Consider the following 20,651-nt stretch of genomic DNA (forward strand, 5'->3'; position numbering starts at 1 on the left):
TGATAACCATATTCATTCTTGCACACGTGAGCTAGAGAGTTGGAGCACAAGGAAAAGGAGGAAAATAAAGGATGAGATTGCAATGTGTATTGAGAATATGGAGGTGTATCGTAATAGTGATGTGCCAGGGTTGGTTACTAGGTTCTTCAGGACGACAATTTGAATACCAAGTTCTTTCATTTGTCAGCAACTACATGGAAGATTTTTAAGAAAATTGATCTGCTCATCAGTGAGGAAGAAGTTTAAGTTTATGACCAAGCAGGCATGTGCGATATTGCGAGAAGTTATTTCAAGAATCTCTTTGCTGTTAAAGACAGTAGGCATGAGTTGGTCCTTGAACACATCCATCCTTCTATTTCTAGTGGTGATAATGAGTTGTTGATCGCGCTGGTTACGAAAAGAGAATTGTATGAGGCCCTTTTTTATATGCATCTGGATAAATCTCGGGATCCTGATGATTTTAACCCATCCTTTTTTCAAATTTTTTGGGACATGTGTGAGGAGGATATCTTTGTTGTTGTTACACTTTGGATGGAGAGAGGTTCCTTTCCCTCATCTGTTAGTGATACAAATATTTGCCTTATTCTAAAGTGTGTGAACCCAAGAAACATGAAGGAACTTAGACCGATATCACTCTGTAATGTTGTTTACAAAATGGTTTCAAAACTCGTTGCTAATAGATTGAAGAAGTGTTTGGAAAATGTGTGTCTGAGAAGAAATCGGCTTTCATTGAAGGATGGTTAATCTTGGATAATGCTTTAATAGCCATTGAAACTATACATGCGCTTAAAAGGAAGACCAAAGGTAATAAGAGAAATATGGCTCTCAAGATTGATATTAGCAAGGCTTATGATATGGTGGATTGGAGTTTCTTGAAAGGTGTTCTTCCTCGTATGGGGTTTGAAAATAGATGGATTCATTGGGTGATGATGTGTGCTACATCAGTTAAATATTTTGTTCTGGTTAATGCGGATAAAGTCCATGAAGGAGAATAGCGATCCAAAATGCAGCGGAATTTAAAATTTTCTCCTTTAGTGATCCTTACGAATGGGCATGATCAGTGATGGAATCGTTACCTCTTGTGACGATTGAAACCTTTGATGCAGATCTACGGAGCGATCACGAATGTTGAACGATGACAACGCCTCTACTCAGTCCACACGAACGGATTCCTTCAATCTCAATGCTAGCTGCTACGAATGAAGGCTTTGAGTGAGAGAGAGGGAGAGAGAGAGAGAGAGAGAGAGAGAGAGAGAGAGAGAGAGAGAGAGAGAGAGAGAGAGAGAGAGAGAGAGAGAGAGAGAGAGAGAGAGAGAGAGAGAGAGAGAGAGAGAGACGAAATTGCAACTGCACAAATGCTTCTACACAAGAGTTCTATTTATAGAACCACTTGTGTGGGTTGCAAGCTAAAAAGCCCACTTAAGTGTATGTGGCCCATATCTTATAATATGCCAAAATCACTTAAGCGTGTGGTACCTTACCATATTTCGTATTCTACTTAAGTACATCGTATCTTACGATGTTCTACAATTCACATAAGTGCACCGTACCTTACAATATTCCTTAGTTACTCTATCTCTCATCAATTCGTCCTTTTGTGTGTGACCCTGTAGGTTTTCGCGGCATTGGCAATTATATTAAATCACGCATTTAACATAATAAACAGTGAGCGGTATCTAGAAACACATCACTGCTACCCAAGACACGAAAATGTCATGTGATCTGACAAATCCTTCTGTGATAATACTTATGTGTATAATTATCCTTTTGCCCTTATGTCTATATTGAACACAAGGCATAGACCGTGTCATCCTTGTCCAGTTCAATATTGGGCCCATAGACATTTATCCTGTTATGTATGATGGACAAATTCCATCTAGGTCACTCATGTCCCTTAGCATGCTTCGTGGAGTACCCATCAACTGTCTTTATGGTCATCCAGTTACGGACAATGTTTGATCAGCAACAAGGCACTCGACTCCACATCTAGGGTCCATAGTGGTTTCAAGTCGAAGGGTGGTATACACCATTATCACCATGAAAATAACTTATGACACTTTGCATAACATTCTATATAGTATTCTCATAGCGGGTCAATCTAGTATAAATATTACTCTTGATATTCATACCTATGTTTAAGACTTGATAACTCCTTATCCATGATCCATGAGATGTGATCATCAGTCTATATACATAATAGTCTTTATGATTTAATGTTATCCCACTTCATAATAAAGCTCGACTACGGATACTTTAAGAATAGTGTCCTTATGTTTAATGTGATCTCATGATTAAGTCACACTTGATACATTAAACGGACTAGCTATCCTAGGGACTTTATTAAACAAACATAATAAAGAAAAAGCCTTTTATTATTAATAAATAATTCGAAACAAGTATCAAAAGTATTGGCCTCTAGGGCTTACACCAACAATCTCCCACTAGCACTAGAACCAATCAGGCATACCCCTAATGCCCATAGATCTAGTAGGCCATCATGCTTCTGCTGCGCAAGAGGCTTTGTCAGTGGGTCAACAATATTGTCAAGTGTAGGTACTTTGCATATTTTCACATCTCCTCTATCTATTATCTCTCGAATGAGGTGATAACGCCTAAGCATATGTTTGGATCGTTGGTGAGATCTAGGTTCCTTAGCTTGTGCGATAGCACCATTTTTATCACAATAGAGACCAATGGGATCCACAATGTTAGGAACCATGCCAAGTTCACTAATGAACTTTTTGATCCAAACAACTTCCTTTGCTGCACTTGAGGCAACAATATACTCGGCCTTGGTTGTAGAATCAGCAACTGTATCTTGCTTTGAACTTTTCCAGCTCAAAGCGCCACCATTTAAGCAAAACACATAACTAGATTGTGATCTAAAGTCATCCTTATATGTCTGGAAGCTATCATCGGTGTATCCAATTACAGCCAGCTCTTCCTGACCTCCATATATCAAGAATGAGTCCTTAGTCCTTCTCAAATACTTAAGGATATTCTTGACAGCTACCCAATGAGCATCACCAGGATCAGATTGGTACCTACTCGTTGCACTTAAAGCATACGAGACATCTGATCGAGTACATAACATGGCATACATGATAGATCCTATTGCAGATGCATATGTAATCTTATTCATCCGATCCCTTTCTTCCTTAGTTGAAGGGGATTGTGTTTTTGATAGACACAGACCATGTTGCATAAGTATGAATCCTTTCTTGGAATCATGCATATTAAAGCGTCTCAGCACTTTGTCTATGTATGTACTCTGACTTAGGCCAAGCAGTTTTTGTGATCTATCTCTATAGATTCTGATTCCTAATATATAGGCTACTTCACCTAGGTCCTTCATAGAAAAGCATTTCCCCAACCAAGACTTTACTTGTTGTAGGGTAGGGACATCGTTTCCAATGAGTAGTATGCCATCTACATATAATACCAGGAAAATGATCATGCTCCCACTAACCTTCTTGTAGACACAAGGCTTATCTTCGTTCTTGATGAATCCATATTGTTTTACTGTTTCAATAAAATGAAGATTCCATCTTCTGGAAGCTTGCTTCAATCCATAGATTGATCTTTGTAACTTACATATCCTTTGGGCTTCTTCAGGTATGTCAAATCCTTCAGGTTGTGTCATGTACACATCCTCAAGAAGATTCCCATTAAGGAAAGCAGTTTTGACATCCATCTGCCATATTTCATAATCATGATATGCAACGATAGCAAGTAAAATCCGAACAGATTTAAGCATTGCAACTGGTGAAAAGGTTTCATCATAGTCAACCCCATGAATTTGTTTATATCCTTTTGCAACCAGTCTTGCCTTATAGGTATGTACCTTACTATCCATGTCAGTCTTCTTTTTGAAGATCCACTGTTAGGGACCAATTAGCATTACTTTTTATATATTTTTATTGGTCCCTTTTACCATTTTCTTATTGAATTACACACTTTTATCCTCACAATTTAGTCAAAATGCAATTTAGTTTAATTGATTATGTTTTGAGTAGATATTTCACGTATTTATTAGTTTTGTAGAGTTTTTGGATAAGAGAGCATTGGAGTGCATAAGCATAATTTGGAAGAAGTTTCAATGGCAATTTGGAAGCATTTGGAAAAATAACACTTGGGAGAATTGTTAAATGAAGCTTGCAAGGCAAAGAAGCTGAAGTTGCTTCAGTTCGCGCCGCGACTAGGGATGGCGCCGCGAACCTTGCGAAAACAACAAGCATTTTGTTTGGGCCAAGTGTTATGTTTTCAACCCTACTTTAGTGTGACAGTTTTGTATCATTTTTAGAGTGCTTTCCAGTTTTAGATGAAAATGAACATTAAAGGAAAGTATGAACTCTTTACAAAACATAATGGAAAAGAAGGAAAAAAGATTTACACATTGTAGAAGAAAAACAAAGCTTATTTTGATATTGCATTTTGCTGTCCAAAATGATGATGAGGAGCTAAACCCCATTTTGTCAAGATTGGAGGTAGTAGCTATTCCTATTTGTTTATGTATTCCATTTGACTCTTGTATATGACAAAAGGTTATTGATGTATTGAAAGATATTTTTGCCCTATTTTGAATATTTAGATTTGAGTTGTTGTTGAGAAAGATTATTCAAGTCTTGACTTAAAATATGCTTTCAAGTAGTGAATGAGTTGTAGAAATAGATTTATACACTACTCTTCTTTTGTATCAAACATTAAAGATTGTTATATTAATAGTTAGGTAGAGAAATCATTTAACCATTAATATAGTGATTATCACAATATCATTTAGAAATAAATGATATTGAGAGGATACTTGAATATCATCAATAATCTTAAGTCTATATAGTTGTCATTAAGGAAACATAAGAAATTTGAATAGTGAACTCCAATCTTGCCAAGCCTTTTACATTTGATTAAAACTATTTTATTATCTTAGTGTCATTTTACTCAAAAAGATAACTATTCAAGCAAAACAACTTGGTTACATTTTAAACTTATAACAATTTGGATTATAGAACGGCGGTAATAACAACCAATCTTTGTGGATACGATATTAAAATATTTGCCGAAAATATACTTTTCAACAAATTGGCGTCGTTATCGGGGATTGGTGTTCGATATTACAAGCATTGCAATAATTCATTGTTCTAAGTTTTTTTTACTTACTATCACTCTTGTGTTTCACTTGGTTTGTTAGTTTTGTAGATTCTAGTGCATGCGAGGAAAGGCTACCGAGGAGCAATTTCAATTCGATCCCGAAATTAAAAGAACACCTCGAAAGCTCAATAACAAAACACGAAGAAGAAGGAAACTAGCCGAAGAGAGGAACCAGAGAGAAGAAGTATCTACTTCTTCACTTGTTCAAATCGAAGAAGTGGTTGTAGAAACTTGTCAAGGAAACATGGCGGATGAAACTCGTACCGAAATGTCCGCTAATAGTCCAAGGTGGAATGCCCAATTTGCTCGCGGTGGAAGGAACACGGAGATGAAGGCCGGAATCCTCCAACTCCTTTATGCAAATCCATTCACCGGAATGGACCATGAAGATACGTATACCCATCTTATCAAATTCTATGAGATTGCGGGTTCTACGGGAATAGAGGAAGCGGATGAAGAAGTATTATTCAAGAGAATGTTCCCATACTCCTAAGTGGGAAAGGCAAAAGAGTGGTATCTTGATCAAGCACCAAGAGTGATGATGGATTGGAATTTGTTAGAAGAAAAGTTTCTTGAAAGATATTTTCCTCAGTCCCGATTCATGGAAGCCAAAACGGCTATTGCGGTATTCACTCAAGGGAGCAACGAGTCTCTAAATGAGGCTTGGGAAAGATTCAAGTCAATGTTGAGAAAATGCAAAGGCCAAGGTTTTGATGAACTCACTCAAATCCATATTTTTCTAAATAGGCTCCAATCAACTCACAAGACACTTTTGGATGCTATCACGGGTGGCTCTCTTATGTCAAAGAATGCGGAAGAGGCGAAAGTCATTATTGACCGGATGGCACTCAATGATCGTCAAAGTCAACATGACCGTAGTCCTTCACAAAGGAAACCAGGGGTTCTTGAATTAAATACCAATGATGCTATTCTTGCTCAAAACAAGCTACTTTCTCAATAACTGGAGTTGCTCACTCAACAAATGTCCAAACTTCCAAAACAAATGAAGGAAATTCAAGGATCTCAAGCTAGACATCAAGTAGCATGTTGTGAACTATGTCAAGGAGATCATCCAACCAGTTATTTTCCTCCATTGGAAGAAGTGAGTTATGTGAACAACCAAAATCAAGGCTATCAAAGGCAACCTCCACCCCAGAACAACTCATATCAAAGGAACAATCAAGGTTATCAACCATCAAGGTTCAACAACCAAAATTTTCAGCAACAAAGTCCTTATCAACACCCAAATTCTCAAGGACAACAATCGCAAGGAGGAAATTCAACGCTAGAAGACACTCTCCAACAATTCATGCAAGCCTCCATGGTTAACCAAAAGAGTAATGAGGCAGCTATCAAGAATTTGGAGAATCAAGTAGGCCAACTTGCGAAGCAATTGTTAGAACAACACGCGGGCTCTTCCTTCTCCGCTAATACTCAAACCAATCCAAAGGAGCATTGTATAGCAATTGTTACTAGAAGCGGTAAAGAGTTGACAAGTGGAAAAACTGAGGAGATTACAGTAGAGAATGATATGGATGTTGTACCTGAAAATGAGGACGTGGAGTGTGAAAAGGAGAAAGAGGCAGAAACTGTTCAGTTCGCGCCGCGATCACCCTTCGTGCCGCGAAAAGAGCAGAAATAGAAGGGGTCAGCAGAACAGCAGGGTGAAGTGGAAAAGGAGAAAGAAGCAGAGCCTAGAAAAAAGAATAAAGGAGACAAAAGAGTGAGTGTCATTCCAGCTCAACATCTACCCTATCCGCACGCACCATCAAAGAAGGATAATGCTAGACACTATGCACGATTTATGGACATATTCAAGCAACTTCAAATAAATATTCCATTTGCCGACGCATTAGAGCAAATGCCACGGTATGCAAAGTTCATGAAGGATATTCTCACAAAGAAAAGGAGATATGTGGAAGACGAGATAATCTTGCTTGATGTACATTGTAGCGCCATAATACAAAAAACTCTCCCAAGGAAGGAATCCGATCCGGGCCGAGTTGTTTTACCGGTAACCATTGGAGGCACTTACATTGGTAATGGTTTGATCAAATTGGGATCTAGCATCAATTTAATCCCCCTATCCATTGTTAAAAGATTGGGGAATGTTGAGATTAAATCTACAAGGATGACTTTACAACTAGCCGATAAGTCTACCACTTCACCATATGGAGTTGCTCAAGATATGCTAGTGAAGGTGGACAAATTCTTGTTTCCGGTAGATTTTGTGATAGTGGACATGGATGAGGATCGTGATATTCCTCTAATTCTTGGAAGACCATTCATGAAAACAGCCCGAATGATGATCGACATTGATGATGGACTCATGAAAGTAAGAGTGCAAGATGAAGAGGTAACTTTCAATCTTTTTGAAGCCATGAAGCATCCTAATGACAAGCATGATTCTTTCCTAATCGATGCCACCGAGGAGGAAATAGTGGAAGTTGAAAACCAAGTTCATGTTTCTAATCCGTTAGAAAGATCTCTTATCGGAGCTTACAATGTTTTGACTGAAAGTGAAGAAAAATAGATTGAAGCAATTTTGCATGAATTGGAGTCTTGTGGAGAGATTGCTTATCATGAAGAGACAAATGAAGACTTGGATGTGAAAAAGAAAGTGGAAGAGCCAAAATTAGAGTTGAAAATGCTACATTCACACTTGAAGTATGTGTTCCTTGGTGATGATTGTACTAAACCGGTAATCATTAGCAATACCTTGTCCACAAAAGAGGAGCATAAATTGATACAAGTGTTGAAAAAGAATGAAGGTGAAATATGATGGGTATTATCCGATTTAAAGGGTATTAGTCCGGCCTATTGTATGCACAAGATCATGATGGAAGAAAATTTCAAACCCGTTGCACAACCTCAAAGGCGCTTAAATCCCTCAATGAAAGAAGTGGTGAGAAAAGAAGTTGTCAAACTCTTGGAAGCCGAAATGATTTATCCTATCTTCGATAGTGAATGGGTGAGTCCGGTGCAAGTAGTTCCAAAAAAGGGTGGTATGACGGTTATCAAAAATGATAAAAATGAGTTGATTCCAACTAGAACGGTAACCGGGTTAAATCAAGCTACAAGGAAAGATCACTTCCCGCTACCTTTCATGGATCAAATGTTGGAAAGGTTGGTCGGCAAAAATTTCTATTGTTTCTTGGATGGTTATTTGGGTTACAACCAAATTTCGGTCAATCCGGCGGATCATGAGAAGACGACTTTTACATGTCCTTTTGGCATCTTTGCTTACCGAAGAATGCCTTTTGGACTATGTAATGCACCGACAACTTTTCAACGGTGTATGCAAGCAATATTCTCGGATTTGATCGAAGAATGCATTGAGGTGTTTATGGATGACTTCTCCGTTTATGGATCATCCTTTGATTTGTGCTTAAAAAATCTTGATGTGGTTTTGGGAAGATGTGTGGAAACAAACTTAGTGCTCAATTGGGAGAAATGCAACTTTATGGTCACCGAAGGTGTTGTTCTTGGTCACAAAATCTCTTTCGAAGGGCTAAAAGTTGATAGAGCAAAGGTGGAAGTCATTGAAAAATTACCACCTCCAACAAACATCAAAGGAATAAGGAGCTTTCTTGGACATGCTGGATTTTATCGGAGATTCATCAAGGACTTCTCAAAGATAGCAAAGCCCTTGAGTAATTTGCTCAACAAAGGTACGCAATTTCTTTTCGATGAGTCGTGTCTAAAAGCTTTCCTTGAGTTGAAAGAAAAGTTAGTCACCACACCCATAATCATTGCACCAAATTGGACACTTGATTTTGAACTTATGTGTGATGCAAGCAATTATGCGGTTGGTGTGGTTTTGGGTCAAAGAAGAGCTAAAAAATTTCATGCCATCCACTATGCTAGTAAAGTTTTAAATGAGGCGCAAGTCAATTATGCGACAACCGAAAAAGAGTTACTAGCTATAATGTATGCATTGGAAAAGTTTAGAGCTTATTTGATCAGGTCCAAAGTTGTAGTTTACACCGACCATTCGGCAATCAAGTATTTGCTAACCAAGCCGGATTCCAAACAAAGATTAATTCGTTGGATTTTTTTATTACAAGAATTTGATTTGGAAATCCGGGATAAAAAAGGTTCCGAAAACTTGGTAGCGGATCATTTGTCCCGTTTGGTTAATGTGGAAATTACAAACAAAGAAGAAGAAGTAAGAGAAGAATTTTCGGACGAAAAGCTTTATGCGATTCAAGTGAGGCCTTGGTTTGCCGATTTTGCTAATTACAAGGCAACTGGTTTGACACCGGAAGACCTCACTAGTAATCAAAGAAAGAAATTCTTAGCGGATGCAAAGTACTATGTGTGGGATGATCCGTATTTGTTCAAAGTGGGTGCAGACAGTATTTTAAGAAGGTGTGTGACACTTGAGGAGTCAAAAGACATCCTTTGGCATTGTTATAACTCTCCGTATGGAGGTCACTATAGCGGTTTGCGAACAACCACTAAAGTCCTCCAAGCGGGATTTTATTGGCCGTCTTTATTTAAAGATGCACATGAACACGCAAAGAGTTGTGACATATGCCAACGAAGTGGAGGAATAGGCAAACGGGATGAAATGTCTCTAACCAACATGTTGGAGGTAGAAGTTTTTGATTGTTGGGGCATTGATTTCGTTAGTCCATTCCCCTCTTCCTTCTCAAATGAGTATATCCTCGTGGCCGTTGACTATGTTTCGAAGTGGGTGGAAGCAATCGCTTCATCTAAGGCCGACTCCAAAACGGTGATAAATTTTTTAAAGAAAAACATATTCTCATGTTTTGGTGTGCCTCGGGTGTTGATAAGCGATAGAGGGTCACATTTTTGCAATACACCATTGGAAAAAGTTTTATAACATTATTGTGTATAGCATAAGGTGATTACTCCCTACCATCCACAAACGAATGGTCAAACGAAAGTTTCTAACCGAGAAGTGAAGAGGATCCTTGAAAAAACGGTTTCGAGTTCTATAAAAGATTGGTCATCAAAATTGGATGAAGCTTTGTGGGCGTATCATACCGCCTACAAAGCTCCTATTGGACTAACTCCATTTCAGATGGTTTATGGGAAGACTTGTCATCTCCCGGTGGAAATGGAGCATAAAGCACTATGGGCTCTCAAATTCTTGAACTTTGACTCCACTCTAGCTTGAGAGAAAAGAAAAGGATAGCTCCATGAATTAGAGGAATCACGGAACAATGCTTACCATTCAAACAAACTGTACAAGGAGAAAGTGAAAGCGTACCATGATGGAAAGGTCCGTCACAAAGAGTTCAAAGTTGGACAATTGGTACTGCTTTTCAATTCAAGATTGAAGTTGTTTCCCGGTAAGCTAAAGTCCAAGTGGTCGGGACCGTTTGTTGTAAAGGAGGTGCGAAACTATGGGGCCATCGTGGTTGAGGATCCAAAGTCACAGGAGAGCTGGACTGTAAATGGATAAAGAGTAAAAGGCTACCATAATGGAGAAGTGAATTGAGATGTCTGTGTCATTTCCCTAGCCGGACCGTGAAGATCATTGAACCGTCGAGCTCAAAACGACGTTAAACAAAGAGCTTTGTCCAATTTCGTAAGTTTGCATTTCAAGTTTTGTCAATTCATTTGTTAATGTATTCTGTTTTGTTTCTTTTTGTGTGAAAAATGAGTTTTGTCCAATGCCAAACAATTTTTTAAAAATTTCCTTCAGTTCGCCCCGCGAACAGTCTTCGCCTCGCGAACTGAATGGAAAAATTCACGTTGGCGCCGCGAACAAAGTTCGCCCCGCGAACTGAGCGTGGCAGAACCTTTTAAGTTCTGTTTTGTGCTATTTCCATTTCATTTACATTTTACAAATTCACACTTTTTTTCATCACTCTTACTATCCCACTTCCAAAGTCAAAATTAATCCTCTCCATTTCAAAAATCTCAAACTTTTTAACAAGAATCAAGTCAATCCTCAACAAAGGTGTGTGTAATCTCTCTTCCCTTTCCTTTTTGTTCCTCATTTAGGTGAAATAGGGTTTTGCTAGAAAATGATGTAGTTGCTGAATTTAGCCTTGCATGTCTATAGACGATTCAAATTAGGATTGGGTAAGGGTTTGTGGTTATGATTGATAAAAGTTTTTGAGCAAGTAAGAACCCTAGAGGCTACTGATAATTTTCTGGTTCGCAGGGTTCGCGCCGCGAACGGGCCATCGCGCCGCGAACTGGGAAATTTCAGTTTCATGTTTTTGAATTTTGAATGCTAACTTCTCTTATGGCTTTTGTGTGGTTGTTTCTGATTTTGTTGCAGATGTCAAAACGTACCAAAACCACAAGCTCCGGTCCTTCTCGATCCGTGCGACGATTCACTAGTGATGAGCACGAGGAGAGATTTGAAAAATTGATCAAAAGGACCATTCAACCGGAAAGATTCATCCGTTTGTCACCAGGTGGAACTTATAGGAAGCTGGTGGCGAATTTTGAAAGAAGAAAATGGAACAAAATTTGTGAACCGGAGCCAGAGATAAACTATGACATTGTGCGTGAGTTCTACGCCAATGCTCTTCAACTGGAGGAGGGAGTGACATTTCATTATCAAACAAGAGTGAGGGGAAAGATCATTTCCTTCAGTAGGGACGCGATCAACGCCTATTTGGGTAATCCTCTCATTTTGGCGGAGAATGGGCGGTGCGAGTACCGTGCCAAAGAAATGGCCAAAGATTGAGACCTTCCTACCGTGAGTGCTCATCTATGCCTTGAAGGAAGGACTTATGATTTGAATGATCAGGGATTCCCGAAGTCGTGGAAGAGGGAGAGTTTGAACTTGGAAGCAAGGGCCTATTTGGTGCTTCTATTGAATAATATTCGGCCGCGGAGCCATAGCACCACCATTCCATTGGATGTCGGATGCCTATTGTACTACATCATGATTGGTAAATCAGTAGATGTGGCATCCATCATTGCGGGGGAAATGCGCAAAGTTGCTACTAGTGGAACCAAGTTCGGTGGGAAAGCTGGTGTTCTAACATATCCGGGGATGATTATGGGACTTTGCCGAAGGGAAAATGTTCCCATTCCGGATGAGGTACACTTGTCTATCACCAGTATAATTAATGATGCTTATTTGAACAAGTTTTGCCAGAGCCAAATGGAAAGAGTTAAAGGAGCTGACACTTCTTCCTCTAGACCCCGAACCCGCAGTACGCCAGTGTCGCATTACGCGAAAAACCGGCGGGAAACGAAGAACAACAGAGCCGCCACCGTGCGTTATTTATCCCAAAAGAGGGAAAGGAAACGCTCAGAGTAAACCTGGGAAAAGACGTGGTCTCGCGACCAAAGAGAATGGGATCGGGAGTCGGTTATGCGAAGGGAAGGAATTAGCACCCCTACGCATCCGTCGTACTCGACGGGATCCACGCACAAAAGGAAGGAAATTGGTTGCTAAAACACTGCTCAAACACACACACACTGGCTGAAAAAGACACAAGAAAACAGACTGAAACTGACTCGGCAGGATACCGCATCCTGGGCCTACTTAGTCTATCAAGCATAGACATCAGAGTCGAAGTAGTTCGGACTGGGGAAACGACACATGCTCGCTAGGATATCGCATCCTATGCATACGTATCTTCTTGGACGAAGAAGAATCAGAGCATTCGTAGCTCGGCTGACACGCACACAAACAAACACCGGCAAAGGCAAACGTGGAGCCTGAATGCCAATCACTGGACTTACATCAGCATCCGAACCAAAACAAACCCACACTGGAACCCGAATGCCACTCGATGGTCTTACATCAGCTTCCAAGCACACAACAACACAACAAGTTAATAGGGAGTCGGGGACTCGAGCCTATAACTGTCAAGCACACACTCAAACAAACAGACAACAAATTGCTAAGGAGTCAGGCACTCAAGCCTAGCAACGGTCAAACAACACACACAAAAAGAAAAAAGGCGCCCGGAGAGATCAGCTCATCTCCTGCCTACGTACCTCATCTGGTATGAGGATCAGGGCGACGTAGTTCCCCTACGCAGGGAAAAAGGACTAGCCTAACCAGATAACAGAGGGAGACACAACACTAGGGAGACTACGACTCGAGCCTAGATGTTGTCATGCAAAGTCGTCCCTAAGTTAAGGTTTCTAGCTAACTTGCACAGGAAGCAAGCCTATCCTAAACATGACTTGCACAGGAAGCAAGCCACACCTAACCCAGCTTGCACAGGAAGCAAGGGTCTCGATTGCAACTAGGGCAAGAGAAAGGGGAGGTCTCAATCGCAACAAGGGCGAGAGAAGAGAATTAGTATTAGTTGTTAGTCAAACTCGACAAGACATCGCATCTCGTGCCTACGTATCTCATCTGGACATGAGAATCAGAGTTGCCGTAGTTCGGCTGACTATTCCCGTTGGTTTGTGTTTTTTAAGTGGACAACGTCACTGCGCAATCTACCTGATGCTCGACCTTTGGAGACTTACTCACCTGTAGTAGAAGGAGTTAACGTATCCTTAAGAGGGGATAATGTTTGTTTGTGTTTTAGGAAAGCTCAAGCAAGAAAGGAAGTCCTATACGAAGGAACCGTGCTACCTTAATTGACATGCAAACGAGACTACGCGGAGTCTAGCAAACCTAGGGGATACAATCACACCACACAAGCACATACAGCATGAAATAAACACACCAACAAGGGGCTCAAACATCAAGGCTAGGTTTTAGTCGAGGGGTCATATCAACCTCAACAAACAAACCTCTGGAACTGGGTATTGTTAGCTCTTAACCTTGCCATTGAGGGGCTAAGGTGAAGCAGATGAAGGGTGAGTGAAGATAAGACTTCACAACTCTTATCCCTGGCCTGGGAGAGCTTAAGACAAGAATGTGTGGGTTCAGAAGGTAGGAACCCTTCTACACATTTACAACTGACTCAACCGTACAATTGTACAAGATCTTGGGTTTGTATCTGCAATGCATCAACACAGTGGTGTGAGCAAAGCAGATGACACACAGAATAGCAGGGGATAGATTGCTTATCCCTTGAGTTCTGTCAATTGCCTATTCACTTAGGAGGTCTTTGACTATGTACAGGGACAAATGTAAACAGTCACAAACATTGCCTCTTAAGGAGGACTTCAGACAGTTGCCTGGCCAAGTAACAGGCCAGGTCTTCCAGACTACATGAAGATCAGAAATATACCTCAATGCAAATTGCTTAATAAGCAAAGCAAAGCAAAAGTTCACAAAGGAACTGAGCAACTAAAAGCACCTGAAATAGTCAAGCAGACATTAGTATACAACTTCAAAACAAAGCAAAAGGAAACAGACATCAACAGTTAATCATAAGCAAGTGAATGTGCAAGGCACAAAGCTCAAGGCATGTGAGCCAAGCAACCTACAAAACAAAACATGTTAGTCATGGTATTCAATCAAGTTCAATCAAAAAGAATTGGTCTCATTGGTCATTTGTTGATCAACCTGAAAAAATGAACTCAACTGTGAGTAATAGGACCACTAGGGCAAGCCTAGGGTCAAAAGGGAATGAAAAAGTTCAAACAGCAAGTGGCAAGCATCCAAAATCATGTTCAAACAATCAAGAAACAATCCCAATTGGGTTCACATTCATATCAAACATCATCATCATTTCATGAACAAATTAGGTCAAAGTATAGCAAACAGAAGCTCATAGGAGTCAACAGCAAGACTTGAATTAAAAGCAAACTCAAACATTTCCAAAAATCACCAAATAAATCACGGTCAATCACAACCCACAGCATGGTAAGCATGTCAAATTTCATCTCATTTGGACAAGTGGAAGGCAGTCTATGAAAATCAGAAAGTCAAAGCAATTTTGAACATGCTCAAAGAAGTCAACCAATCATGCATCAACTTGAAAAATTCATAAATCAGATATGGCATATGATAAATGAATGGGACTAAAACCATGGCAAAGCTTAAGATGTCTAGTAATCTCATGTAAAATTTCATGTCCATCTAATAAAGTATGAGCATTTCACAGAACAAATGGGCACAAGTGTCACACAAAATCAACATATGATCAAACAGGGGGACAAAAATCTCAATCAAATGGAAAATGCCATAAACAATTCCACAAAAAATCATATGTAAACTAGACATACACAGGCCCAATCATGCAAAAATTCAATCCATTTTGAGGTCAAGAAGCATGGCTAAGAAAATCAACAAGTTGCACATCAATGGTGTGACACAAATTGTCACACCCTACTTCAAAAAATCACAACTCAAAATCCAGATAAGATAAATTCATGATCTTTATACCAAAATCACCATAGAGAGGTCTAGTTTGTGCACAAAAATTTTCAAGGTCAAAGGTTAAAGTATGACTATTTCACAAATGATTTGGTGGAATGTGCAAAATGTGGATACATGTTACAAACCAATATGCCAGATAAAATCCAATGATCACAAAATTCTGGAAAAAATATGACAATTAAGTAGAGATCATGATGAAAAGAATGCAAAAATTCCCACTCAAATTGGATTTAAAATGGATGAGATATGATTTTTCAAAGTTAGAGATCAAAAATGAAATTAAAATGAAAAGAAATAACATAACTCAATGAGTCATGTGCCACGAATGGCATTTTTGTAAATATCCAAGCCACTTAACAAAACTCAGTCGTTTTGGACGCTGGAATGAAATATTTTCATTGGCTCATGGATGAATAGTGGCATGCACGCACGTGGGAAAGGAAATTCTGGGCAATGCAAACAGAAACTAGGGTTTATGAATGTACAGTATGCATCTTCATCATCCCCAAATTCGATGAACAATTTTTTTTCCAGAAATCAAAGTTAAGTACACCAAAATGATCAGCAAGCTACATACATACATAATCCAACATCAATTTTCACTAAAACTCACTACAAGTCCTGAATCGAGCAAAAATACATTTCATCTTCAAACTTAAAAACAGCATATCTTCAGAAATAATCAACCATTTTCAATCATTCAAAGCTCAGTGTGATCAGGGCAAGGATATCTACACATGGCATAGCATGAATTAGAGAAAAAAGGAAATCGAATCCTTACTTGATTTTGAAGAAATGAATGAAACAGTGGTTGTTTTGTGATGCAAGCTTGAAACAGATGTCCTATAACCCTCCAAATGATGAATGATGAAGATGGTTTGGCTTGAAACCACTTGAAATAGCTTTAACCAAGCTTTGCCATTGATGGAGCTTGAAGAAGACAGTCGAGCAAATGGCTTTCCAGCTGTGAAATGATGGTGGAAACAAGCTCAAAATGATGAATGGATGTTGTATTAAGCCAGGCAATGTTCAGTTCTTTGACAATATTTGACAGATTTTGAAAATGGTAAGAGATGAGATTTTGAGAGAGTGAGAGAATTCTGCTCTTTCTGTGGCTGCTAGGGTTGCACAATGACCAGAAAAATGGTATATATTTGCTGTTTAACTTTGGATTAGTGAGAGCTAAACACAATTTTGTTTAATAAAGCCATTTGCTAATTGGCCATTTTGGTTCTTATGGTGAGGTGTGAGGGTTAATGCACGAATTGGGCTTGCAAACAAGTCACAAATAACATTTTAAGTCATTCCCAATTGGCCATTCTGATTAAAAATGTTTATTTCACAATTTCACTTTTGCACCACACTTGAAATTAAAACATGATAGTGAAAAAATGCCATTTTGATCCATAGAGTTTTGGTACATGAAGGTTACAGTTTTGGAAAGAGGAGGTTAAATATGACTTGTTGGAAAAAACCTCACCAAATTTGGCCAAATGGTTTGAGAGATATGGCCTTTTGAAGTTCAAGAATTTTTGAAAATGAATTGATCATATCTTGCCAACCATACATGGGAATTGAGAGTTCTTGGACTTTTTGGAAATGAGAGAACAAGATCTTAAACTTTCATGTTGGGAAAAAATTCATTTGAAGCTTGTATCATGATGTAAGTTTGGGATCAAGAAGTTTCCATTTTTGGCAGTTAAAATTACAGGTCCAGTTTCTATTTTTGGAAATTTCTGATTTGGCTTCAAATTCTTCAATGATGATGTTTGCCATGATATATGAGGCCTATCTAGACATGAATAAGCTCTCTCAAACCAAATCCATCCATCAAAACCATAAAATCAAACCTAGTTGACCAAGTTTGACTTTTTAGGGTTTCTGACTGACTGTGCATGGACTGATGACCTCTGAGCATCCAATCTTTGACCTGAACACTTCAAATGGATCCCCAAGTCATGTGAACATGTTGGACCAACCCTATGGCCTTGGCTCAATGAAACACACACTTGCTTGCTTGATTGACTGATCTCCTGATCAGTTTGACCTAATTCTCTTGATTGGCTTGCACTTGAGGCAAATAGGACAATGCAATGCTATGCAGTGGACCATGTTATGCTATGACCTAATATGAGAATGTATGTACAATAATAGGTGCAAATTTGAGGTGCTACAGCTGCCCCTATTCAATCAGCTGGGAACCCGAATGGATGAGAGCAACGACTGTCAGACTTTCAGGGTAAACAGGGATTGAATACCAAAGAACCGTAGAAATTTGCACAATGCAGGGATCCAATAATGGAAACGTCCACTGGGATCTGATACTTATTACCGGGTACATTATTATTTTTTGGTTTTTGTTTTCAAAGGGTACGGCCACATCCAGACATCACAACGATGATGAATGGGAATAAAAATCACAACTAGATGCCGACGGACAACTAGGAAAAACTCAACGTTTACCAAGACCAACGGAGAGGTAACCAGACATTAATGAATGACTGGAAGAGATACAACCATACGTCAACGGACGAAATGGAAAAAACTCAACGTTTACCAAGACCAACGGAGAGGTAACCAACTGGGGACGACCAGGAAAAACTCGACGTTTATCGACACCAACGGAGAGGAGGACTACTGCTGGGGAGACAGAACACAACCAAATCATCAACGGATGATTGGGAAAAACTCGACGTTTATCGACACCAACGGAGAGGAGGATTAACTGGGGACGACCCTGCGGGGAAAGATATCAACTATACGCCAACGGACGCATAGGAAAAACTCGACGTTTATCGACACCAACGGAGAGGAGGAATACTTCACTAGGGAAGAAGGACACAACCAAATCATCAATGGATGATCGGGAAAAACTCGACGTTTATCGAAACCAACGGAGAGGTAACTCTGCATGGAGAGGGGTACAACTAGACATCATCGGATGACTAGGAAAAACTCGACGTTTATCGAAACCAACGGAGAGGTAACCCTGCATGGAGAGGGGTACAACTAGACATCATCGGATGACTAGGAAAAACTCGACGTTTATCGACACCAACGGAGAGGAGGAATACTTATTCGATCTGAAAATCGGAAATTGGCCTGAACGCCACCTCGGTCTGAATACCGGAAAAACATAAGTACATCGACCTGATCGTCGGAAACTTCTTCGGTCTGAATACCGGAAGAAACATAAGTACATCAACCTGATCGTCGGAAACTTCTTCGGTCTGAATACCGGAAAAAACATAAGTACATCGACCTGATCGTCGGAAACTTCTTCGGTCTGAATACCGGAAAAAACATAAGTACATCGACCTGATCGTCGGAAACTTCTTCGGTCTGAATACCGGAAAAAACATAAGTACATCGACCTGATCGTCGGAAACTTCTTCGGTCTGAATACCGGAAAAAACATAAGTACATCGACCTGATCGTCGGAAACTTCTTCGGTCTGAATACCGGAAAAAACATAAGTACATCGACCTGATCGTCGGAAACTTCTTCGGTCTGAATACCGGAAAAACATAAGTACATCGACCTGATCGTCGGAAACTTCTTCGGTCTGAATACCGGAAAATCATGAGACATATTATCTATAGCCGTCAAAACGTAGATAATACACTCGCATGGAAGATTATCCATAACCGGGTTGTAGGTTGTTAAATGGATAAATCGACCGAAAAGAAAGGCATCGGTACCAGGACTAGGTGTGCAAAGGTGACCAATCAAAAGAGGATAAAGTTGCTAACTCGGAGCAAGTATCCAAAAAGAAAGGGCAGACCCAATGGGGACAATACTGCTTGATCAAGGCAAGTATCCAAAGGGGAAAGAATATCAATACCGCAAACCGGATACTGATAACTACAAAGAGGGGATTACATCTACCGGTTTGTAGGTAGAAAACCACGGAAAAGTAACCAGTCATCGATAGGATGAGCACAAAGGGTTAACTCCACCAAGGGGAGAACGTGGGATTTTACAACTACCAGCTTGTAGGTAGAAAACCACAAAGATAGGACTTACAACTACCGGTTTGTAGGTAGAAGCCAACAAACAGAATGAACCACAAAGGTTACCTCTGCTAGGGGGTGAAAGTGGGATTTTACAACTACCAGCTTGTAGGTAGAAAACCACGACGATAGGACTTACAACTACCGGTTTGTAGGTAGAGGCCCACAAATTCCGCTGAGGATAAGATGAATGAGTGCCGGTTAGTGAGCAACTATTCATTTATGCCCCAGGGAAGCACAAGAAACAGTCGACGGGGAGCCAGTTTAGGATCGATCCAAAAAGGCAGACTGAAACAAGACTCATCCTAATGAGGAAAGAACTCAATAGGGAAAACCCATCCCAATGTGTGTTGGGAGGGAACGGAAACAACCGTCATCCACGAGGATGTATCTCAGTGGGGAAATGGTAGGAAAGGATAGACACTTTCTGCTTAAGGGGTTGGCTCTACATGGAGAGATCAGACACACCCACTTCTGCTAAGGGAAAAGACCCAAGCTGGCAAGACGCTAACAATTGGGGAGTGACACTGCTGGGGATACCCACTCGACTGAGGAATCACTTGTTGGGAAAACACCAACCTCTCAACCATGCTGATGAACCCAATTCTGAAACCGATCCAATGGCGCGATGCTAAACTCTTTCCAACAACCCAAACTCGACTGGTCACCACGGCCTAGGGCTAATGGATATGTTTGCAATGTTGATGCATGAGTTTTTTTTTCTGTTTTACACAATGCCCCCATGATCATGGAAATGCTATGCACTAATGATGCAATATGCTATGCTTATCTAAATGATGAATGTATAAACACACGTCTCCTCCAGAGACCACACCGGGGAACTCCAGGAACTGTGCTGGGGATCTATAACCATGTCAACTTCCATCCTGCTGGGGAAAGACAAACCTTTGCTGGGGAAAAAACCGTCAACACAACCTCTGCTGGGAAGACAGCTTTAGACTTGGAAAACAATCACAACTCCGCTGGGGATACGGCAACCTTCAGGCTTGCTGAGGAGACACTGATCTCGAATCTGTTATGGAGGTAACGCTCTCACACCTACTGGGGAAATACAGCTTATTAGACACGGAACACCTGTCGAGTCGCCGAACAGCGGCATCCATCGTCCACCCATAGTGTCGGCTTTCCTCTTTTACGAACTCCCAGACGCTTCTGGACTTTTCTGCTCCATCATCTTGTGTTCCCAATCTCGTCCGTACTCCACGGGGATCGAACTCCTGGTATTCATACAAACT

The 20,651-nt window shown here is 40.2% G+C and overlaps 1 protein-coding gene across 1 annotated transcript; it reads left to right on the forward strand.

Annotated features, from left to right (window-relative positions):
* Nucleotides 1–264: 264 nt before the first annotated feature.
* LOC127104326 (uncharacterized) lies at nt 265–995 on the forward strand. Its single transcript, XM_051041513.1, has 2 exons — nt 265–558; nt 681–995. The coding sequence occupies exons 1-2, from the start codon at nt 265–267 to the stop codon at nt 993–995; spliced, it is 609 nt and encodes a 202-aa protein (XP_050897470.1).
* Nucleotides 996–20,651: the final 19,656 nt, after the last annotated feature.

Source organism: Lathyrus oleraceus, chromosome 7 (genome assembly GCF_024323335.1).
Source record: "Lathyrus oleraceus cultivar Zhongwan6 chromosome 7, CAAS_Psat_ZW6_1.0, whole genome shotgun sequence".
In the NCBI taxonomy this organism is placed as follows: domain Eukaryota; kingdom Viridiplantae; phylum Streptophyta; class Magnoliopsida; order Fabales; family Fabaceae; genus Lathyrus; species Lathyrus oleraceus.

Excerpts from the sequence above, each read along its gene's own strand:
- LOC127104326 (XM_051041513.1), top strand. The coding sequence starts at position 265 with ATGTGCGATATTGCGAGAAGTTATTTCAAGAATCTCTTTGCTGTTAAA. Across the intron at positions 559-680 it reads GAGGTTCCTTTCCCTCATCT|ATTGAAGAAGTGTTTGGAAA; the intron begins GTTAGTGATACA and ends CGTTGCTAATAG.